Raw genomic sequence first — 25,225 nt, 5'->3', positions numbered from 1 at the left:
GCAATATTCATTATGTGGTCTGTTTAGTGCTATGTTTTCTGCAGTTTTGTGCATTTTACTGGTAATTTCACTGTTTGTCCATCCTCAAGCCTATGGCTGAAGTGCTGTCTTGTGTACTGTATTAGATAAGCTTCCTTCAGGCATGAGTTATAGTGCTGTTGTTGGCTGTAAGTTCAATGATATTTGAATTAATAATATTATATAAGGTATCTTTACACAGACACACATAAAACAAGATTATGTATTAATCAGTTAATGACAATGTTGTGATCAAAGGCTCATAGGAACCTAACCTTGGATTAGGATTTTAGTCTTCACTAAATTGGTGACTGTATGGAACATAACCACTGTGGATAATGAGAATCAACTGTATTTCCATGTGTTGGAGGTGGCCAGAAGGGGCCCAATAAATTAATTCCCTTCTTCCTGGCCTACCTGCCTAAATTTTGAATTATTTGAGAAACATGGCAAAGAAGATAACAGATAGAGGCCAAAATAGAATTCTTACTGATAAAGCCAATATCGAAAAATGTGGTATATGCACAATGCACAGATGACCTTACTAACACTGAACTCAGGATTGGACTCACCCATTAGTCCCACCCAGATAACACTGCACTGAGGTGGAAGAGTAAAGAGGGATGGATCTGTGCATCTGGATTCCAGCTTACAAGATCACCAATTATAGAGTCCACCCGAGAAGAGTTAGCAAGGGCAGGGGGTGACAGGAGTGTTAAGCTAAAGAGGAGAGATAAGAAGCCACCCCGCCAGCTTCCTCAAAGTAGCTCATACACATGAACACCAGATTGGTGAGTTGAATAAGCAGTTTGTGGTGAACTAAGGACTTTATGTTTGTTTCTCAGATGCCTTTAAAACTTATCCAGTGATAATAATCTTTTCATGCCTTTAGATGAAAACCTACTCAGCCTCATTACTTTTTTTCTCACCCTAGGAAAGAGCCCTATAGTCATTTTAAATTATAGAAAGAGTTTAGTCCAAGGCATTTAGTAGCCCTTTTCACTACTTATTTAAAAGTAGGATTTCTTTCCTTTCTATCTCTGATGCCCTCAGCAGGAAGGGCTTGTGATCCTGTCCCTCTCTGGTACTTCCCTGAGCTTACCTACTGTTGCCTCAGTTTCCCTGAAACTGGCAAGTGGGGAAGGAAGAGGTGATGGAGCGATCTCCCACTTAGCAGTACAGACTAGAATACACACTGTTGTGCTGGAAGTAAGGGACTCCTTGGCTTTATACACAGCTACATCCTTGCAAGGAACAAAGAACCTCTTTACATTCATGATGCAAATAACCATTTTCACTCTACTTTTGCACCTGTGATAACTGGATTTTTCAGTGTGCCAAGGGGTACAGTAATGGAAAGCAGTGTCAGTTTTCAATCATCTTGGTGGTCTTGACGAGAGGAATTGAAGAATTTTCTCCTGTTTCACTGCCTAGAAGGTCATGTGGCTATTTCATTGTTAGAAGAAAGAGCAGATATCTTACAAATCAATAGTCTTTTTCAGGAAATTAACATGACTTCTCTTGGGTGCTTTTTAACTCTCTCTTTTCTGCTCTTGGCACCTGAGCCCATATCTGTCTCAGAGCATGGCAACTGGTGGACTTAATATTGATCTGATATTATTATGGATATTAAATGGTGTTCAGTATACTGATTTTAAGCAGGCCAGAAATACTATTAATAAAAAATTAATACTCAACTACTTAGAAATCTATAATCAAGAATAGTACATGAACCATCCAGGTAGATGATACTTGCCTGGACTAGGAAATGAGAACAGCAATTAGATATATTATTGGAAATTCAAAAAATGAAATAACTGAATACTTTAAATATGTGATTTGGCTAAAACAATATAAAAAAAGATGTTAGTTTATTTACCTATATTGTAACTTTTCCTTTTAAAATCCTTTGGCATTCTGAGATTTGAGCTTTCTGCTAATAGCATGAGTTTGAAAGTAATTGCAGTATCTTCACAAAGTGGCTTCTGTTCCACAGGGTTATTGAACAGCTTGGTGGGAAGCAACTGGTGATGAACCACATGCACCACGAGGACCAGCAGGTTCGCTACAACGCTCTTCTGGCTGTGCAGAAACTCATGGTGCACAACTGGTATGTGCTGACTTCTCTCCCACTCACACACTGATCTGCAAGATCTTGTTCAAAAGTTCGTGTGTAAATGCTCTGAAGAATGATAGTTTTTAAAATCAGTAATAATTTTTAAATATCTAGAAAAATATTTTAGCAATTCAGAGCAATGACACGGTAATTTAAATAAAACTGTATTAAAGTTTGAAAAAATGTATGTGTATTCAAAGTACTAATATGAAGCACAACTCCAAAAGTAACTAAAAGGACCCTTATGGCATATATGAATCAATCTTTTTTGGAATTAATGAAATCTAGTTGGACTACACTGATTAGACTTTACAATTTTCTAAGGTCTAACTATTCAGCATTTGGTTCACCTCACTGGATTTTACCAGTTCACATGAAAACACAAAGTGATTGATCTATGAAGGTTTAATTCACATTTTATTCCTTATGGTTTTCTGCTTTTGAAATAACTGAAGTCATGCTTTTCTTTTTTTAAGTCAAAATTATTGACCTTTGTGTGCCCACTTAAAACAAGATAAAGACTGACTGCTTAGCTATTTAGGTGAACCATTTGTGTACATGATGGGACAAATCAGGATTCTCTTGGTCATGCTATTTATAGCTTTAGGTTGGATATTCAGTACTTTCAGCAGCATAGCATCTTCTTAATGGTTAAATGCTTCTCTGTTCCTCACCCTATGGAAGCATGCTCTGGCATTAGACTATTTTTGTCAATGTACAAGGAACAAATATATATTCCCTATAACTGACAATACTACCAGAAAGAATTAATGGTTCATTAGAATGTGTACATTTGAAAGATGCAGCAAATATAGTATAGGAGAATATCCAGGTGCTATTGTGGCATGATATATTAACTACTATAAATACTGACATTTATGTATTCTTGCAACAACTACTTTTTGAGCACTTATTTTGTACTCCGTTATGTTAAGTGCTGGGCTGCAGCTATGATGGAAGTGGGCGTAACTTTACATAACATGATTGGAGACGGCCTCTCTAAGTAGTCCAAAATAGCGAGGCTGACTTAATGATAAGGAACCAGTCATGCACCTCAAGTATTGGGGGTAATATTTCAGATAGATTTCAGATAGAGGGAATGAGAGGGTAAAAAACCATGAAGCAGGAATGAGCTTGGCTTCTTTAAAAGCGGCCTGGAGACCTATAAGTGGGAATGATGGTGCTATAGGTACCTAGTGGGTAGAGGCCAGGGATGCTGCTAAATATCCTCCAATGCACAGACAGTTCCCACAACAAAAAACTGTCTTGTCCAATATGTCAGTAGTGCCAAGGTAGAGAACGTCAAATTTGAAGGATGGAATGAGGCCAGCATGAAACAAGGAGAGGTTGGCAGAGATTCAGTCATATAGGGGCTTATAGGCTATCATTTGACTCTTTGATAAGATGAATTGAAAGCCACTGAGGGATTTTTCTTAAACAGGAAATGACAAGGTTTGATTATGTTTTAAAAAAAGAGTGCGTAGGCCACTCTATGGAGAATGGATTGACAGAAGTAAGTGTGAAAACAAGAATAATGTTTTAGTAGGTTCTCATTGTGGTCTAAGCAGTGTTTTTCAACCACTAGTCGGTGGACCAGTGCTGGTCCACCAGAAATACCATGCCAGTCCATGAAAGAGTTAACTACCCTGATGTTGTGTAAAGATTATAGACCCAATGATTCTAGACTGGCGTACTGGCACACAATTTCTGGCAGGCCAGCAATTGAAAATCACTGATCTAGAGTAGAGATGGTTAGTAACTTGGACTACAGCTAGAAAAGTAAGATAAGAAGTGGATGAACTTGGGATAGATTTCAGAGGTAGTACTGGCAGCATTTGATGGGCGGAAACTTTTGCTTTGTTCATATCCTTAATGCTCCAGCCAAATCAGTGACCCCCTTGTTCAAGCCAGCAACCATGGGGTCATATTTATGATCCCACACTCAAGCTGGCAACCCTGTACTCAAGTCGGATGAGCCGTGCTCAAGCTGGCAATCTTAAGGTTTCAAACCTGAGACCTCAGCAACCCAGGTCAACAATCTATCTGCTGCGCCACCACCAGTCAGGCATGACAGATATTTTTCTAACGTTTCTGTGAAAGTTTTATTTTCCTTTTTTTGTTGAAATTAGGGTTGCTGAAGTGTAAGTCTTATTTTGTTAATAAAAAAAAATTTTATTTTTAATAGTTATTTTCTTTTGAAGAACTTATTGTTGGGTTCAGCTTTTTAAAAAAATTCTATTTCTGATGTGAAAGAAAAGATAGGTATAAATTAGAATGTTAACCTTTTCCCTTTGCTAGTGGAGAAAAAGAGTTTATGTGAGGAAGGGTAGATAGTGAGACAGACTCCCACATGTATCCTGTTTGGGATCCACCTGGCAAGCCCCCCTACACCTGCACCACCGTCTGGGACTGCTGCTCTGAATCAACCGAGCTATTTTTAGCACCTGAGGCTGACTTGCTGGGACCAACTGAGCCATCTTCAGCACTCAGGGCTGACACTTGGAACCAATCAAGCCACTGATTGTGGGAGGGGAAGAGGGAGAAATGGGGGAGAAAGAATAGATATGAAATAGGATGTTGACCTTTTTCCCTCTGCTAGGAGAGAAAAAAATTTTTTTTTTTTTTTTTGTATTTTTCTGAAGCTAGAAACGGGGAGAGACAGTCAGACTCCGGCATGCGCCCGACTGGGATCCACCTGGCATGCCCACCAGGGGGCGACGCTCTGCCCACCAGGGGGCTATGCTCTGCCCCTCCGGGATGTCGCTCTGTTGCGACCAGAGCCACTCTAGTGCCTGGGGCAGAGGCCAAGGAGCCATCCCCAGCGCCCGGGCCATCCTTGCTCCAATGGAGCCTCGGCTGTGGGAGGGGAAGAGAGAGACAGAGAGGAAGGAGAGGGGGAGGGGTGGAGAAGCAGATGGGCGCTTCTCCTGTGTGCCCTGGCTGGGAATCAAACCCAAGACTTCTGCACGCCAGGCTGACGCTCTACCACTGAGCCAACTGGCCAGGGCTGAGAAAAAAAGTTTTTTATGTGAGAGAAGGGTTGATAGTAAGACAGACTTCCGCATGTGCCCTGCCCTGTTTGGGATCCACCTCGCAAACCACCCCTCCCTGTACTCCCCTTTACCTCCCTCTTCCCATCTGAGGATGATGCTTTGAATCAACCGAGCTACTTTTAGCACCTGAGGCTGACTTACTGGGACCAACTGACCCATCCTTAGCACTCGAGGCTGATGCTCGAACCAATCAAGCCACAGTCTGTGGGAGGGGAAGAGGGAGAAGCGAGGGAGAGGGAGGGGGAGCGAAACAGATGGTCACTTCTCTTTGTACCCTGACTGGGAAATGAATGCGGGACATCTATATGCTGGGCCAAAACTCTATCCACTGAGCCAGCCGGCCAGAGCCAGAGAAAATTTTTTGATTGAGAATTTTTGTTTTTTTTAACATGATCATAAATTGAAGATGAAACATTTAAAATTTATTTTTTTCCCTTGAATTTAGGAACTTGATTTAGCCTCACAGTATATTTTTTGATGTATGTGTAAAAGGAAAAGTAAATATTTTTATAGCCAAGAACTAGTTTATTCACTCTTCATTGTGGACTACCTGATGAAAGAATATCGTCCCCTGCTAATTATGTACCAAGCTATTTTAACTTTAATGTTTTAATTATAATAAATGCTTTTTAATGGATAAGCTAAGCATCAGTATTTTGCTATGCTTTTTTTAAAGGAAATTTTGTATAGAGAAAGATTAGAATTCATATGTGACCTCTAGATTTTGTTTTGACATATATAATTTGTAGATTCTGTGCCAGAAAATTAAAATTCCTCAAGCAATAGCAATTTATTTTACCTTTACCTTCGGTCAATATGAAACCAAATAGAATGCTTTTTGGAAAGTAAATCTTCTGTAACATTATCCCCAAATGTAAAAGGATTTTGAATCAAAATCTCTATGCAGGTAACCAAGTTGTCTTTATTAAATCATGCTGGTAAAGACATCTTTGTACTTATCTAAAATAGAGGCTTTTTAAAAAAAAATTTATTTATTCATTTTTAGAGAGGAGAGAGAGAGAGAGAGAGGGAGAGAGAGAAACAGAGAGAGAGAAGGGGGGAGGAGCTGGAAGCATCAACTCCCATATGTGCCTTGACCAGGCAAGCCCAGGGTTTCGAACCGGCAACCTCAGCATTTCCAGGTCAACGCTTTATCCACTGTGCCACCACAGGTCAGGCCTAAAATAGAGGCTTTTATTACTTAAAATATGGTACTGGTGTTCTAAGATGTTTCACACCAAATAAAACACAGTTGACTTTATTTCGGCTTAGCAGCATTTTTGTTTTGATTTAATTAAAAAGAATTTTTATTGGTGATGTGTTTTAGTTGGAAATAATTAAAGTTTAGTTATGTATAAAAAGTCTGTCTGAATTGCAGTAGCCACAGGAACTTTGCATGGCAGTTTTGCTCATTATCTGTAGTCATTGTTTTTCTCCTAAGCAGTGCTGTATAGATATTTAACACATTCTTGATATTCTTTTACTTTTTTACTATTAATGATTTTTTAGACATTAGCTATTGAATTATTTCTAAAGTGTCTGTTTATTAAAATGAAATGCAATTTTGGATATAAAGGAAACATTTTTTACTTTAGGGAATATTTTTTTATTTTAAGTTTAGAATTGCATGTTAAGCGTAAGTTGGATGCTTTTAAAATCATAAAATTGGGCTATCTTTGGATTTGATTTTTATTCTATTTTAAGGAGTTAAATATCATGTTTTTTGACAATGTAGAGAGAATTATATAAATCTCTGGTTTACGTAACATGGAGTATAGGCTATATAGTATTCATGTGAAAATAACTTAATATGAGTTTGTGATTAATTTTAAAATTACTTTAATGAATTACAAGTCTTCATAGAGTAGCCAGTGTTTCTTCCCTTCTACTTGACATCTGTATTTGCATGGAATAATGGATTACAAATAACCCTAACTGATTTAGTGAGGGAATAATGGGAGGGCAGAACAGAGTTGCTAGGGGGCAGTTGGCACACACTGGTGCCGCCTCAGTTCAGGAGCCTAGAGCAGGTCATTCTTGCTTGTAGGCCTCCTAACTGACATGCAGCTCTCTGATCTTCCCATGCCCACTGTGCATTTCTGGCAGGTCCCTTGTTCTTTTGAGCATGCTGTATTTTTAAATTCATAAATATGGCAGAATATATAAATGACAATTTACTTTAGAGAACTTTTATATATACCTTTAGTTTATACTTCAACATTATAAAATATCATTATTTTTCTTCTACAGAATGATTTAAAATGTAATCAGCTTATAATTCAGAAGCAGTAATATGTGCATATGGACATGTCAAGACTTCAGAAAGGAAACACTGACATTTGTAGGAAGAGGATCTCATGTAGAATTTTTTATTTGTTTATGGATTCTTTTTTACCATTATTTCTAGCAGAATAATAAGTTCTAAGAGTATTACCCTCTCTAGATATTTTATGTGTAGGTAAGTAATATAACAGAGAAGCACACACCAGACTAAGGGTATGGGTAATAGTGCTTTGTTCTCTGACGTTTAGATCTGTTTAGGATATTTTAGTTACACTGTTAGTACATAGCTATAAACACAGTGATTAAAATAATTACTTATGAACTGAATTGAAGATAAAAACCCAAATGTAAGTTTTAACCTTCTAGTGCTAATAATAATCATATCATTAAAACACTCCATATGATTTTTTTTTTATTCAGTGAGAATAGAGGAGGCAGAGACAAACTCCTGCATGTGCCCTGACTGGGATCCACTGAGCAAGTCCACTAGGGAACGATGCTCTGCCCTCCCAGATGGTGGTTGTACCTAGTTCCTCTTAGCACTTGAGGTGGAGGCCATGGAGCCATCCTCAGTGTCCAGGGCCAACTCACTCCAATTGAGCCATAGCTGTAGGAGGGAAGGAGGGAAGAAGGGAAAAAGAAAGAAAGAGAGAGAGAAAAGTGAGAAGGAGAAGAGTAGAAAAGCAGATGTGTGCTTCTCCTGTGTGCTCTGACCAGGAATGGAACCCGGGACATCTGCACGCTGGGCCGATGCTCTAGCACTGAGCAAACTGGCCAGGGTGCCATATGATTTTTAATAAACATTTCCAGTTTAACATTTTCCAGAATTATTTTTAAAAATTGTGTTTTCTTTGAGTGTCATTATTCTTAAGACTTTTTAGTAGCAGAACTTTTGAAAATGTGCTTAAGTGTGGACATGGGTATTTAATAAAAAGAAAATAAAAAGTTATTAAACAGTTATAAAAAAACAAAAACAAATATAACTTCATTTTTAAAAATATACTAAAATAAATTCCAAGTAAAAAGGAATTCTTTATACCTGTTATTTTACTATTATTTGAGCAAATCCTAGTCTAAAGTTGCTTCTACTTGGCTAGAGATATTTTGAGGCTGTACTAATGTCATAATATTTTGGATTCTGTGTATCACTTAATAAAAATTAATTTGGAAATGCCAGCATAACATAAATCTTAGATTATTGTAGAGTGCGAGCCTAAATAAATATTTGGAGGAGGTGTATAATGAGCATTTCTACAGTAAAGAATATAAAACCATTAATGGATAATAGAATCTATGTACTATATAATTAAATAAAAACTCAAATTCAGGTTTCATATATAGGTGCATATGACTAAGGTGTATGTATTTATGGATCAAGTTCATGTTATGGTTTTAAGACCAGCTTTTTAAATGCACCGATACCAGAATTAAGTTTTGAAGGACTGGTTAACATAAAAAAAGAAAAGTCTTATCTAGTAAAGAGAGGGAGAAAAAAAATAAACTTACTTGCTTTGCTTTTAAATGCTTTCTCTTCTCCTGGCTAGGTAGCTCAGTTGGTGTGGGTTTGATCCCCTGTCAGGCACATACAAGAATCAACTGATGAATGAGTAGAACAGGAAATTGATGTTCTCTCTCTCTCTCTTCCACCTCCCTCAAATAAATAAATAAAAATTTGTTAAAAAAAATAAATAAATGCTTTCTTTCCTTTTCCTTTTAGTAGTCAGGGAAGTTACATTTGTCATTTAATGGACTGTGTGTGTGTGTGTATGTTTTAAATAATCAAATTAATCATAATAAAATTGAGTATAATAAAAATTAAATAAAAATTGCCTGACCCGTGGTGGCACAGTGGATAAAGCGTTGACCTGGAATGCTGAGGTCGCAGGTTCAAAACCCTGGGCTTGCCTACTAGTCAAGGCACATGTGGGAGTTGATGCTTCCTGCTCCTACCCACCCCCATCTCTGTTTCTCTCTCTTCTCTCTAAAATGAAGAAATAAAATCTCTTAAAAAATTAAGTAAAAGTTAAGCAAACTTTATATTTATTTCTCTAAGAGTTTTTAAAAATTATTTTTAGTTTCTTTTTATGTATGTCACCCAGATGTTACATCTTAATGAGGGAAAAGATCTCATGGGTAGCAAAAATAAATTGACAAATTTTTGTCACCACTGAAAACTTGAGGGCGGTTAGCCTGCCATCTTAAGAAAGATACTTTTTGATATAAATATCCTTTAATTGAATTTTAATTAAATTTACCTTTTAATAGACTTATACAGTGGTGCAGTAAATACCTATCATAATTTTAAACACCTTATATCAATTAAATGAAGTTAATTTCCAGCCCTTATTTTTTAAAAAATGAATTTCATAAAAATGTACTGAAGTGTTAATAGGAGGGCCAAGTTTTCTTAAAAGATCATAGTTCTATTTTTTTTTTTTCAGAGACAGAGAGTCAGAGAGAGGGATAGACAGGGACAGACAGACAGGAACGGAGAGATGAGAAGCATCAATCATTAGATTTTCGTTGTGTGTTGCAACACCTTAGCTGTTCATTGATAGCTTTCCTACATATGCCTTGACTGTGGGCCTTCAGCAGACTAACTCCTTGCTCGAGCCAGTGACTTTGGGCCCAAGCCAGTGAGCTTTTGCTCTAACTAGATGAGCCTGTGCTCAAGTTGGAGACCTCAGGGTCTTGAACCTAGGTCCTTGGCATCCCAGTCTGATGCTCTATCCACTGCGCCACCGCCTGGTCAGGCAAGATCATAGTTCTTACACCTACGCATTGTCAGAGCTCTAGAATATTTCCCAGTATTCTCGTACCTTCAGAAGCATCTTGCCTCATTTTCCTTGAAGGTTAGGTATTTGTAGATACTTGAAATGGAGATAGTCTCTTGGATGATAATTTTTCCTAGCTTCCTTAAACAGCCCAGAAGTATCTTATAAGAAACATTTTAGTATGTGTTAACATCTAGTACTTTTCCAGTTGAGGATTGTTTACTTTTATCTTTGTAATGAGCACCCCTTGTCTCTAATTTAGGCATGGACAAATATTTCATATGTGCTAAAATAGAGATGTGAAATAGAAAATACAGGCATAGCACACAGGCTCAGTGTGGTGTCATGAGGGCTATGACAGAAGTATGAATAGGTGTCACTGGAGCTTGGGAATTGTGCCTCATCTACCCTGGGTCTTCAAAAGGGAAGATTTCCTAAGGAGGTGACGCTCAGGCCAAGTCTAAAGGATCAAGAAGGAGTTAGTGAAGATGAGCTTGGAGAATAGGAAGGACTTCTAGGCACTGACCATCTGTGAGCCTGCTGTATGTGGAAAGTACGGCAATGTCACCAGAATTATAATTGGGAATCTGGAAGTGGCTGAACTAATACCAAAGGGCCACCTTTGCAATTCATGTACACTGTCTTAGTATTTCAGAAAGATTTGACATAATCACAGTAATGTGAATACCAATTTTTTAGGATTTTTTAAAAAAGGAAGGGGTTTCTCATGTAATATAAACTGTATGCATTGGCAGTTAGAGCTAATACAGCAGCTTTGTTCATAAAAGGACCAGGATCTTTCAGCTTTCCTGCTCCCCTATCTTTGGCTGTGGCTCTTATCTTCCTGCTCGAAATCAAAAAGGGAGGTATAAAAAGAAGAAAGTTTTCTTAGAAGGAATTTAAAAATAAAAACATTTAATTTTAATTTATTAAGTGAGAGGCAGGGAGGCAGAGAGACAGGCTCCTGCATGCACCACAATCCATTGCTCAGCAACCGAGCTATTTTAGTGCCTGAGGTGGTTGCCTCTCCTGTGTGCCCTGACCTGGAATCGAACCCAGGACTTCCACACACTGGGCTGATGCTCTACCACTGAGCCAACCAGCCAGGGTGACAAAAAAAATTTTTAATTGGAAAGAATTTCAACTACTGAAGAAGTGCAAGAACAGTGCAATGAATAGCATACCTTTCACCTAGATTCACCAGTTGTTGACATTTGTTTTCTTTCTCTTAACCTCTCTCTCTTTCTCTTTCTGAACTGTTGAGACCAATTGACAGACCTTGCAGTCCTTTCAACTCTAAAGACTTTAGTACATATCTTCTAAGAACAGAAGAGTGTTCTTACACTGTGATACAGTGCTGCAATGCTATAAAGCAATTGCTCATATTTAAAGTTATTTGTTAAAGCAAATAGTTTTTGTCTAGTCCAGGATCATACATTGCATTTATCATGTATCTTTAGTCTCCTTTAAATAAAGTATCTCTTTGATCTTTCTTTGTTTTTCTTAACATTGACATTTTTAAACACTACCAGCTGGTTGCTTTGTGGATGGAATATGTCTCAATTTTGCGTCTGATATTTTTTTCCTAATTGGATTCAGGTGATACATTTTTGGTAGGAACACCACAGAAGTGATGTGTTCTAGGTGTTTCCATCAATAAGCTGTTGAGTCAGTTACCACCCTATTATTGGTGGTGATAACTTTTATCAGCTACTTACAGTGGTATCTATTAGGATTTTCCTATGTAATGAACTTTTCCCCCTCTTTGTAACTAATAAGTAATCTGTGGGAAAGTATTTTGAGACTATAAATACTTGTTGTGTTTCCCAAAAAACTTTCACTAATTTTTTTTTAAAGTATCTATTGGTATTTCTTTCTTGCCTGAGTCAACTAAGTACTATGAAGATTGAAAATACCTTTTGGGACTTTATTTTTTATTGGTATAGTGCCTTTTGGATCAGCATTGTGCATTTATCAGTGCATAAGAAACTGAATCTTAAGAAATACTATAATATTTGGTAAAGAATAAGTAAAAATCTTATCTGGTTTGTGTTGGGAGATTGGAGGAGGAGGAGAGAATGGCCAGGCACTTTGTGTTCCAGAGCTTAGCTCTTCTGAGCCACAAGAATTTTATCCTCTTTCTATTACTTCTGTCCTTGCACTAAAGTTCTTATATGGTAAGTTTCACTTCAGGTAGTGCTCTTGAGAGAATTATGACTCAGTATCAGCATCCTATCTCAGTTCTGATTTTCTGGACATAACATATCTTTGGTTTCTTCTACAGTGTTTGTATGATAGATGTTATAAAGTTGTTAGAAAAATATCTCCTAACCATGCTTTTCATCAGAGGTTAGCACTAGAGGTTTTATTTGGTACACCAGGAGCCGAGTGTTCTCCAACATTAAGGCAATTTTAAGAAAGTTAGTCATAAGGTATTAAGATGACTGCAGACACTTATTTTCTTCAGTTATTAGACATATAAATGAATGAGATGTCTTATTTGGTAAGGTAATAAATTATTTGTTCATGGATAGTATGTAGTGATGTTAGTAAAATAGTGTAATTTTGAGACTCTGCTTTTCCATTTGCTTAATTTTATTCTGCCTACATAAGAAAATTGTGTGTATATGAATGTGTATGTACATACACCTTCCTTTTCTAAGATATATTTTGCACAGTATGCATGTTTAAAATAAAATATATCCAGTTTATTATCTTGGACAACCTACAACAGTTTTGCTGTTTTTCTCTCAAAAAGTATGTTATTTTAAGTAAGAATGTTTTCCAATATAGTAGTAACTTGTATGTTTGATAAAGTTAAAGGGATGGTAAAAATTTACCCATAGGTGTTAAATTAAAAAAATCTTTGCAGTATTTTTATAGATTGTCAGTAGAAACTACACATTTAAATAGAAGTTTCATTGGAAATAATGTAAAGTATAAATTATAAAAACAAATTAGCTGTTAGATGATTCTCCCAGAACAAAAGAGGAATGTGATTATTTCTACTAGTCAAAGAGGACCTTAGTAAACTAAGGTCTGAACAGTTTTTTTCTTATTTTTCTTTTTTTTTTTTTTTTGTACTTTTCTGAAGTGAGAAGCGAGGAGGCAGACAGACTGCCACATGCACCGAACGGGATCCACCAGGCATGCCCACTAGGGGGTGATGTTCTGCTCATTTGGGCCGTTGTTCCTATGGACTAGAGCCATTCTAGCACCTGAAGTAAAGGCCATGGAGCCATCCTCAGTGCCCAGGCCAACTTTGCTCCAATGCAGCCTTGGCTGCAGGAGGGGAAAATAGAGACAGAGAGAAAGGAGAGGGGGAAGGGTGGAGAAGCAGATGGGTGCTTCTCCTATGTGCCCTGCCCAGAATTGAACCTGGGACTTACACATGCCTGGCCAATGCTCTACCGCTGAGCCAACTAGCTAGGGCATTTTTTGTTCTTTATCTGCACCAGGAATGGTGTGTTTGCAAGAAACAAAAACCCACTCAAGTTTGCTTAAATATAAGAAGATATATTGTAAGAATGTCATTGTAGCCCACAGAATCTAATACTAGGCGAAGTCACACAGTTCCCCTGAAACTAGGAACCAAAAGCAGGAAGCAAGGCAGCTTTTTCCATCTCCCTTTTCATGTGGCCGCGTGGTTTCTCATGTTTACAATTCTTCTACTTAATTCTTTTCTGTAAACTGGCTTTCCTGCCCCAAACCCTGCCATGGTAGCTCCATAGCAAGCAGACAGAACTTCAGTTTCTTCCTACATCGAGCTTTCTACTTTTGGCTCGCTCAGTTTGGGTATGCTCTTCCTAATCTGGGCATGGGAAGTTCCTTTGATTCCTGCTGGGCCTGTTCCTTGGTCCCTTGTCTTCTTTACTTGATGAAGGAGGAACAGAATTTGAATGGCAATGAAGAGGTGATTTTTTTTTTGACACATTGAATTTGATGTCTGAATTATATCTAAGGAGAAATCAAAAAGTTAGTCAGAAATACAGGTTTGGAATTCAGAAGCAAGATGTAAGCTAGAGTGATCTAAATCAGTAGAGGACTGAAGTCATGAAAATAGATGAAATTTCTCTGAAAAAGCATTTGTAGAACAGGACTTCCTTACCTAGGAGGTGTTTTGATTAATTCTCTGAAATTGTATGCAGAATTGTATGAATATCTTCTGTGGGAAGAGTCCATGCTTTTCATAAAATTCTCAAATAGGTCTTTGAGCCAAAAAAAAAGGTTAAGGGCCAGTGTTACTAGAGAATGAGACAAAACACCAGAAACTAATACAAAACAATATTGAATGCAAACTGTAATAAAAAAACTTAGAAAAACATAAACAATTCACAAAATAAGAAATACAAAGGGTTAAGAAACAAAGAAGTTCTATCTCATCAGTAACAAAAAATAAAAATGAGGAAAAAAAAGGGGCTGACAGAAGAGTAGATTTTATATAAGGAGGGTGAGGATTGGTGGCTGGAAAATTTAAGGAGAAAACCAGGAACATGTGCTCTTAGGGAAGCAGAAAGAAAGGGGATTTATTTCAAGAAGAATTCAGTAAGTGGTGAGCAGTGTAAAACAGAACTGAGAGGACAAGGAAGAGGAGGACTGAAAGTGTCCCTTGGGATGTGGCAACCAGAATGCCATTGGTGACCTGGCCTAGGGCCCCTGGTGACCACAAAAGAGATTGCAGCAGGCTGAGGATGATGAAGTAAAGAAAGTCATTGTGGTCATCTCCCAGAAGCTTCATTAGTACAGGGAGGAAAAAGTACAGTGCTCACTGGGGGGCCTGAGGTAGAGGTTGAATTTTTTGTTATCATCTTTTGTTTTAAAATAGATGTTTAAATGGTGCCATCAGGGAGTTAGAGTGGGAGAAATTTCAAGGTAAAGAGCTGTGTAATTGATGGAGGGAAGGCCCCAGAGGCAGAATGAGAGAGAGATACTGAGTTAGTGAACAGTAACTAGGTAGGAACTATCTACTATGAAATCTGTAGATCAACTTCCTGGCCAAATACCTCTTCTGATGAGCTAAAAACTCTGTTGTCTGGCCTCATTTAGCAAATAAATATTCATTGAAATGAACTGGTAAATTGGGGAGGGTAAATCTCTAATTTATGCTGAATAAATGTTTTCTCATAGCTAAAGATCTAACTTCTTCTGTTCTAAACTTATAATTTGAGGGGATAGGTTTTGGTTAGGAAGCAATACAATTTCTTAAAAATGTATGGAGTATTTTGCGCTCTTTATCAATTGTTGGATGTGCCATAGATAGCAGATGGAGGCAGAGTGGAACAGTTCTATTTAAGACCATGTAAATTCACATTATTGAGGCACTAGCAAGGGGCGTTATATTATCTTTTCCAATCTTTACACATCTCTGCCAGATTTTCATTTTTACAGATATGAGTTCAGTGCATAAGGGTGGTTAAGTAATTGTCCAGGTTCTCCAATTTATGGCAATTAGATGTGAATGTGGATCTGTGTAACCCCAAATAGCAAATTTGGTATTACTCTATCGTACTGTCCAGTAAGGCGTACTTGGGAGCCTAATGGGTGTACAGTTGTTTGTACTTCCTCCCTATATACAGCAAGAGTCCTTTACAAAATATTTGTCAGGTTGTTCGGATGGCATTGCTGGGAAGCTAGCCCATATTTTTTTTCTCAGTTTTCATTGTCAGTATCTATTGCTTACTGTCCCTGTTATTTTTTTTTCTTTTTTCACCCCAAGTCCTTGCCATTTCTGATTTTAGCTACCACATCTGCAGTTGGCTGAATTATTTAATTTTTGAAAATCTCTTCTCCTCCTTTATTCCTACCACACCCTGACTTTTGTGCAGAAAAGCTGGCTCTGTATGGCTCTTGCCCAGCAATCAGATGTTCCTTTCCTGCATGTGGGAACTAATGGATCGGCCCCAGTAGGTTGATTACCCAGCTTTCCCTTCATTTTGCTTCATTTAATCACTGCCTACTGCTCATAGCTTATTGTTGATAAAAAGAAATGCCTTTCCACCTCCAATTCCTGAATTGACTTTAGTTTTAAAATGATTCTGTTGCCAGTGAAAGTGAAAGTGACTTCATAGGTGTTAAGAAAATGACTTCTAAGAAAAACTTTGCCTGTTTCCTAAGACTTAAGTTAAACATCTTTCCATGTCTTTTTTAGAAGTAGACAGAATATGAGTTATAAGTATTTTCATAAAGTAAATATAACTGTCATCATAATCTTTAAATTTTACAGACTAAATTAATATTTGCTCATTTTATTTTGGTATCTTGGCTTTTAAAATCATGTGGGTGATTTCTCTCTTGGTTACTTACTTTTCTTGTTGTGTCCATTTAATGGTGAAGTAAAGAAATGATTTATATAACTTAAATCATTTAAAAGCCTGTAGGAATATGCTATGCAAATATGCAAAGTTAGGATGATAATTAGAGACAGTGAGGTTGCACCCTAAGCAGACGAGAGTCCAGGGTCCTCTCAGACCCGTACTGGAAATAGTGCCTGTTGGAAACAGCAAAACAGCAGGATAAGATTCAGTAATAAGAAATGTTAAGACTCTCAGAACAGAGATTAGAAGTCAGCATGTTCATTGTATTTTACTTCACCCCCTGAAAACTTCTGCTGTCTGCTTCCTTTAGTTATTTATGCTGGCTAATAAATATCTGAGTAAGGCTGGACAGGGCTTCAATCCTTTGGTTTGCTGACTGGAGCTTTTGCCTCCAGTTGGCCCCTCGGAGCATGTCATCTGGTCTCTGAGTAGTTTATTGTCACTGTGACAAAAACCTAAAATATCCAATTAAATATTACAAGTAGTGATTTGTAACCTGGCAATGAAAGACCTGCTTCTCCTTCCCCAAGTACCTGTATTTGGAATTATCTATCTTCTCACTTACCATCATGCATTAAAAAAACCACACCTTTTTATCATTTGTAGTCTCTTTGAAATAATGTTTCTCATACCTCTTTCTCTCTCTTTTTAATACCTTAGGATTTCTAGTATGCAGAAGATATTTGTTGGATGATAGCAGAACATGTTAGTTGTTTGGGCCTCTCTGCTCTTTAAATAATATTGAAGTTCTTGGTAGCATGATAGAATAGTATCTACTCAGGATTTGGTAGCCATGATTTACTTTAACCTTGTTGATTTATTATCTCTGTAGAAGTAAAAAAATTTTAGGTATCTTGGATTTAAAATATTAAGGATATACTATAAAATAATTGGAGCTATAAGAATAGACATTTTATATTATGACAAATAGGAACCATTTAGTTTCCTGAAATAAATTAAGTTGAAACTTTACAACAGAAAATTGAGCTCCTGATTTGAAGAAAATTGTGAGTATAAATTATTTTGTTTTAAAATCATGTTAGAGAAATTATAAATTATAAACAGGTTATTATATGTAAAAGAAAATGTATAGGTTTGTCTATTAGAACAGCTTTATTCATATTTGCCAAACCTGGAAGCTACCAAGATATCCTTGAGTAGGTGAATAGATAAACTGGTACATTCAGACAGTGGAATATTAATTTGGACACAGAGGACCCAGGTTCGAAACCCCTAGGTTGCCGACTTGAGCGTGGGGGTCACTGGCTTGAGCAAGGGATCACTCGGTCTGCTGTAGCCCCTGGGTCAAGGCACATATGAGAAAGCAATCAATGAACAACGAGCTACAATGAAGGATTGATGCTTCTCATCTCTCTCCCTTCCTGTCTGTCTGTCCCTATCTGTCCCTCTCTCTGTTTCTGTCCTCCCCCCAAAAGAAAATACTCTGAGTAATATTGTAATGATGGATATATGTCGTTATACATTTGTCCATGTCCGTGGACTGGAGAACACCAAGAGTGAACCCTAATGTGAACTTTGATTGATTATAATGTATCAGTGCAGGTTCATCCTTGATAACAAGTGTGTCACTGTAGTGGGGCATGTTGATAATAGGGAAGGCTATACATGTGTGGGAGCTGGATATGTATAAGAAATCTCTATCCTCATTTTTTTTGTGAACTGAAAATTGCTCTAAAAAATTGTCTTAAAATATGAAATATAAATAAAAGAAAAGGAGCTTTTGCTGCTAACCCTGACACTTTGAATGGCTCAACACTTTGGCATATCATAACCATATGTTAAGAAAGGATAAAATGTGTGAGACATTGCTGATCTAATTATAAAGCTGGTAGTGACAGTTAAGGGACTGTTCTTGAACATAGTAAGAGATAAACTCTGGATTTGACAATTTGATATTTAGATTTTATAGCTAGTTTAAGAAGATTTGATTACTGGAATTCCTATAGAAGAAATAACTTTGTTATTGTGAATTTTGCCTGAATTGCTTATATAGACTTTTCAATAGATGGATGGATTTTGCTTTTAAAATGCACATTTCTCCCCCTTAGGACCAAAACTCACATAAATAGACTCTATTTTTAGAATCACTAGCTTTTTTTTTTTTTTTTAATTCCATGGATCACCTCTTGAGAAGGGATACTGCTAATTTGTTAATCTTTGAATTTAGATAGTGTTGGAAAATGAAGTGGCATCCTGCAGTTGTTAAAGACAGATTTTCCAAATGAATGTAATATATACTAAGGATTTTAGGATAATTATTCTCTGTGTATTTTCAGCCTTAAGACATAATAGAACAATGCCTTACTTTTTTATTTATTTTTTATTTATTTTTTATTAAGTAAGAGATGGGGAGGCAGAGAGACAGACTCCCACATGCACCCCACCTGGGATCCACCTGGCAAGCCCCTACCAGGCAATGTTCTGCCCTCCTGGGCCGCAGCTCCATTGCTCAGCAACCAAGCAATTTTAGGTCTGAGGCCAAGGCCATGGAGCCATCCTCAGTGCCTGGGGCCAACTTCACTGGAACCACTCGAGCCATGGCTACAGGAGGGGAAGAGAGAGATGGTGGGGGGAGGGAAGGAGGAGCAGATAGTTGCCTCTTCTGTGTGCTCTAACTGGTAATCGAACCTGGGACTTCCACATGCCAGGCCGACACTCTACTGCTCAGCCAATTATCCAGGGCCTTACTTTGCTTTTCATGAAGGAGATGGGATGCTAACTCATGGCTCTCCAGAGATAGTAATTTTTAAAAACTGTACTACCATGGGAATGAGTCTCCCTGATAAGGATGTCCAATTTTCAGCTCTTACAGACTCTCTACCACAGTGACAGAAAAAAAGAGGTGCCAGTTAAATGTATACCTTAACTTCTGTGAAAGCTCTGCCAGCATACTTTAGAACAGTGTTTTTCAACCGTTGGTTCATGGTCCATTGACAGTCCACCAGAAATTTCGTGCCAGGCTAGAAAAGAGTTAACCACCCTGATGTATGAAGATTAACATCAGGTAGGTTAGCTCTTTCACAGACAGGCACTGCTCCATGGACCCGCAGTTGACACTGGTCTAGGTCCTCTGGCTGTAATACAGTATCTTTTTCATTTGAGCTTCGGTTTAGTACTCTGATATTTTAACAACCTTGCATGCTATAGCAGGGGTTGGGGACCTATGGCTTACAAGCCAGATGTGGCTCTTTTGATGGCTGCGTCTGGCTCGCAGACAAATCTTTAATAACAAAAAATAATGTTAAAAATATAAAACATTCTCATGTATTACAATCCATTCATTTCCTACTGCTCATGTTCATGTTTGCAGGTGGCTGGAGCCAATCACAGCTGTTCTCCAGGACAACACCAAATTTTTATTGGATAATGCGTAACGTACACAGTCATTGTATGGCTCTCATGGAATTACATTTTAAAATATGTGGCGTTCATGACTCTCTCAGCCAAAAAGGCCCCAAGCCCTGTGCTATAGCAAATGTACTATTTTCAAGAAAACCTGGGGAGGAGATTGGATTCTTATATCCATGAGTCCCATCTGGGTTCTTCTCCTGTTAGACTTTTGGCATTTTATGACCTACCATACCTCAAGTTAGGCTCACAAAGTTCCATCTGGGACTCTTGATATGCAGGTTTTCAGTTAAACATTTTACATCTTATGTGTCTCGTCATTTGCCTTAATCGTAAATTGCATAATCTCCTAGTTAGCAGACAGAGGAAAGGAGGCGCTGGTTTCTATATGCCAGCCACTAAGATCATGAAGAAGTGAGTGCCTTAGAGCCTCCTTGTGTATAGGGAAAAAAATGAGAGTATTAGAGCATATTATCCATAATAAATACATTTGACCAGCAGAACAAAGGAGCAGAAGACAGGTGTGGAAGAAGCTGTGGTGGGGCATATTTTTCAAGTCTCTGCCAGAACAGCTGACCTTTGCTGTTTTAGTATCCTTTTACTTTGCCCCTATGACTCTTTTGTGAAGAAATCATTCATCTTTCCCACCTCCAGGTGTTCACTGTTGTTCCTGAGAGACTAGTTAAATCTGGTATGGAAGATGAGCCACCCTTGCATGTCTCTGTAAGGGATCGAGCAGATGCGACCCTCTGTGTGTGACCAAATCCCAGAGACCCTTGCTGGTCACATAGCAGTCACAGCGTGGAACTCTGGAAGGTTTAGCCATGTTCTCTCACCAGTTGTCTTGGAAACTTACATTTAGAACAGAGTTCTTTACTGAAAGAATCATGGCTGATTATAACTGAAGAGTGGCATGGTGTCAAGTACACTTTTTAAATGTTTTCTAAGATCACTCTTATATGGGAGAAAAAATTTTTCCTCTGCCTTTCTGAGTCCTAAACTGAGACACCTTTAAAAAAATGACAGCTTAACAAGAGTAAAACAGTTTATTAACGTGTACCTTTTGTATACATGGGATATACTCAGGAATAAAACTAGTAACTCAAAGAGGCTGATGTAGAATTTAGCCTTAAAATACATCTTAATTTAGGGAAAGGGGGAGGAGGGCAAAATAAATGATTTTTAGGAAAGATGGGTGGGCCCTTAGAAGAATAGATGGGAGGTAGTTTGTGACAAAGTTTCACTGGGTGTGGTGTGAACTTGTAGTCTCTTGTGGGGGGCTTACGACAGTTAAGTCCTTTGTGGATCTGTCTTTAGGCAGGTAAGGAATTCAGAGAAGGCCTGTGCCTGCATTTGCTGTTTTTCAGTTGCCTACACCTTAAAATTATCCATATGCCAAGTGGCATAAGTGAGGGTGGCATGTTCTGCTGTCCTTTACACTAAGTAGTCCAGCATTCAAAACTAGAATATTTGAAGGGCCTCTTGAAATGAAACATATCTAATTTCAGTTTAATTCCTTAGGTATACATAGTAAAATTGTATAAGGTCTGGAACTTTTGTAATAAATACTGTATTCCACTCCCCTCCCCCCAACAAAACACAACCAAACAAACCTATGTAGTCACAGATATTCCCTATCTTCAGACTTCTCCAGAGTAGCGGCATTGATAGTGACTGTAAACTTCTGACTTTTTCTTGTCTAGTAATATTTATTATAGGATAGTTTCCTTTTGGCCTTTGCATAAATTAAAACTATTTGCTTACTCTTGGTTGAAAATAAGATTCCCATTATCAAACTATGTCAGAGTGGTTCTTAGTTAATGTAAGAATATATCATATGTTTTAACACGACACCCAAAGTAATGTCAGTGAAAAGAACTTTCCTGTGAGGATTTTAAAAAGGCCATAAACCATTTCTGTTTCATATGAAGTTTCAGTTAGTCTCACAGTATTTTAAGTCATAGTCACCTTTGTACACCTTCAGGAGGTTCCTAACACCTTCTCTAATTCACAGAACTGTTTCCTCTTCCAGTCTTGCTTCAAATCTTTGATAACTTTGGGCTAAAGCTGTGATATCAAAGGGCCGTTAAACAACTTAGATCATCTCTTTACCCTTATTGTGTACCTCTGTGAAGAAAGGCAGGATCACATTTACTGGTAGATGTTGCTGGCACCCAAAGGTTGTTGTCCTCTGACCTCCAGGTTGAAAGACCAGTTGAGAAGAGAAGGGGATGACATGAACCCCATGTGCCTCCTGCTCGTCCCTGGGCCAGGTGGCTTCTCACTCAGTGTCTCCATTAGCCCTCATGTTAACTATATGGACTGTCTTCATCCCACAACTTCTGGAACCAGTGATGTGGTGGAGCTGAAATATAAACCCAGGTCTCGATGCTAAAATTCAGGCTTTTTTCTTATTATAGGGGGAAACTTTTGGACATTCTTGTTTTTACTAGGTAGTTATAAAAACAAAAGTTTGGGCAAGTCATTCACAGAAAATAGGATAGAGATTGTTTTCTGGCCTCAACAGCAATATCTCTATGTAATTTAGAGTGAAATACACACATATTGTAGTGCATTTTCAGTTCATTTGCTGAAGGAGACTATCATGCCCTATCTATAAAATGAGAATAGTATGTCTGTGCTCTGTGGTTGTTCCGTTGATTCGGTACAGCCTTCTCTGTGAAGGTTTCTGGCTGTGCCAGAGCAGTGTCAGTGCTCCGTAACAATCAGCTCTTACCAAGTATTGTGATTCTCACCGTTAATACTGGTAGTTTGTTTTCATGTGCTCTTGTGCTCATCCCCAGATTTTATTTCATTACTTGTATTCTCTAACATCAGGAGAGTGTTTTTTATTAAGTGGTTAAGTGGAATCATACATAAGTAGATTTTTTTTTAAGTGAGAAGAGGGGAGATAGACTACTGCATGCACCCTGACTGGGATCCACCTGGCAACCCCCATCTAGGGCTGATGCTTAAACCAATTGAGCCACTGGCTGCGAGAGGGGAAGAGGGAGAGAAGGAGGAGCAGGAGGGGAAGAGAAGCAAATGGTTGCTTCTCATGTAGGCCCTGACCAGGGATAGAACCTGGGACATCACACGCTGGGCCGATCCTTTATCCACTGAGCCAGCTGGTCAGGGCCTTAAGTTGATTTTCAAACTTCTTAGATTGCATAACTGGCAATAGCAGTAAACAAGTCTTTCCCCCTAAATAGTAAAGTAAACTTCACCTGAGAAGTAATTACGTTGCCTTGTAATCATATGTGGAACTACTTGTGTGTGTAATGACTTCAATAGAGTGTTTGAAATTTATACAAAATAGGTACTTTTGAAATTTGGAAAATATTTGTTTTCTAGGGCTAGTATATTAATTTTTGATATTATATGACAGTATATATTATGCTTTGATTTTGAAAGAGATTCTTGTTTAAATTCTAATTTATCTTGTTATTTAATTTTTTTAGGGAATATCTTGGTAAACAGCTCCAATCTGAGCAACCGCAGACTGCTGCTGCCCGAAGCTGAGCTGTGCTCTCCAGCCTTCCCGTTTCACCTGTAATGCAACACCTGGAGTGTGAATCTCTGTAGCGAAATAATTTATTTTATTTGTAATTTTCTTCTGTTGTGTAGCTGTTCCCACTGCTGATTTCTGGTGAAAGTATTTGCCTGTTAACTTGTTTAAAAGTAGATACTTTATGTGTGTAAGGAAAATATTACTGTTACATTTATTGCTTGGATTTCTGTATTTATTGTTCTCTGGAAATGAATATAGTTATTAAAGGATTCTCACTCCAAATACGGTTTTCTCTTTATTTATTCCCTTGGACTTTAACAGAAATCACCTGTTGTCTCAACTAAATTGGGAGAATTGTTGCAAAGTAGTGAATGGCAAATAAATGTTTGAAGTTGTATGTGTCTATGCCTATCCATCCATCCATCCATCCATCCACCCATCCACCCATCCATCCGTCCATCCATCCATCCATCCATCCATCCATCCACCCACCCACCCATCCATCCATACCCATCCACCCATCCATCCATACCCATCCACCCATCCATCCATCCATCCATCCATCCATCCATCCACCCACCCACCCATCCATACCCATCCACCCATCCATCCACACACATTGCAGGAGTCATCTGCTAATTAGAGAGCTTTAAAATTTAAATTAAATTTTAACATGATACTGTGGTCCAAAAGATTTGTTTATGGAACTCTGAAGACTTGTAGCTTTAGATTATTTTATTTACTGATTTTCTATACTTTTATTCTTGGATTTTAGTACTTAAAGTCAGTTTTCTTTTAGTTTAGTCTAGTACACTTTTTAATTTAAATGGTTTAAATATTGCCAGCAGATGTTTTGTTTCTATTCCTCTCTCCCGTTTTTTTTTTTTTGTAACAACACACCTTCAACAGGGTATACATGGCATGTAGGTCCCTCCCTCCCCAAATCTGACCCTCTTGTGTTTTAACCTCATTGCCTAATCTCTCTGAGTATCATTTTTCATTCTTTATTTTTATTTTATTTGAGAGAGAGACAAGAAGGGAGAAAGGGAGGAGAGAGATGAGAAAAATCAACTAGTTGCATCACTTTAGTCGTTCATTGATTACTTTTCATACATGTGTTGTCTGGGGGTTCAAGCCAAGCCAGTGACCCCTTGCTCAAGCTGGGGATCTTTGGGCTGAAGCCAGTGACCCTGCGCTCAAGCAAGATGACCTGGTACTCCGGCAGGCAATCTTGGGGTACAACGAGGTCCCAGATTGTCGCTCTATCCACAGAGCAGTCACTGGTCAGTCTTACTCATTTTTATTTTATCTTCACTTTTCATTTGTAGCAGTTCTTTGTCAAGTTGCTGAGTAAATGTGATAAGGCTAATATAAACAGTTTATTTTGTAAGTTTTTTCTCCTATAGAAAGACACTTATAAAATCCATTTTCTGTATAAGGATCAAAGATTGTTTCATCTTTTTCTCAAATTTTATGTTTCAATTGCAGTTTACATTAGGTATTATTTTTACTTTCAGGTTTACAGCATAGTGGTTAGACAATAATAGTTTACAAAAGTCACCCGATATTTCAAGTACCCTCCCTTTCACCATAGCTATTACAATTTTATTGACTATATTCCCTACACTGTAGTTTACATTCCTGTGACTATTCTGTAAATACCAATCTGTGCTTTTAATCCCTTCACCTTTTTCACCTGCCCGACCTCTCCCACCCCTCCCCCCTCTAGCAGCCATCAGTTCTCTGTATTTATGAGTCTGTTTCTATTTTGTTTGTTTATTAATTTT

General features: G+C 37.9%; 1 protein-coding gene across 2 annotated transcripts in view; it reads left to right on the top strand.

Moving 5' to 3' along the window:
* The window catches only part of ATP6V1H (ATPase H+ transporting V1 subunit H), a 144,238-nt gene extending 120,518 nt beyond the window's left edge, over positions 1-23,720 (top strand). For both annotated transcript variants that reach the window (XM_066266124.1, XM_066266123.1), the window contains 2 exons: positions 2,015-2,128; positions 23,389-23,720. In XM_066266124.1, coding sequence (XP_066122221.1) covers positions 2,015-2,128; positions 23,389-23,449 — 175 coding nt within the window. In that variant the 3' untranslated portion in view covers positions 23,450-23,720. The remainder of the gene's footprint in view (positions 1-2,014; positions 2,129-23,388) is intronic.
* Positions 23,721-25,225: the final 1,505 nt, after the last annotated feature.

The sequence above is a fragment of the Saccopteryx bilineata genome, chromosome 3, assembly GCF_036850765.1.
Source record: "Saccopteryx bilineata isolate mSacBil1 chromosome 3, mSacBil1_pri_phased_curated, whole genome shotgun sequence".
In the NCBI taxonomy this organism is placed as follows: Eukaryota; Metazoa; Chordata; class Mammalia; order Chiroptera; family Emballonuridae; genus Saccopteryx; species Saccopteryx bilineata.
Note: the sequence above shows the minus strand (reverse complement) of the source record. Positions and strands in the feature narration are given on the sequence as shown.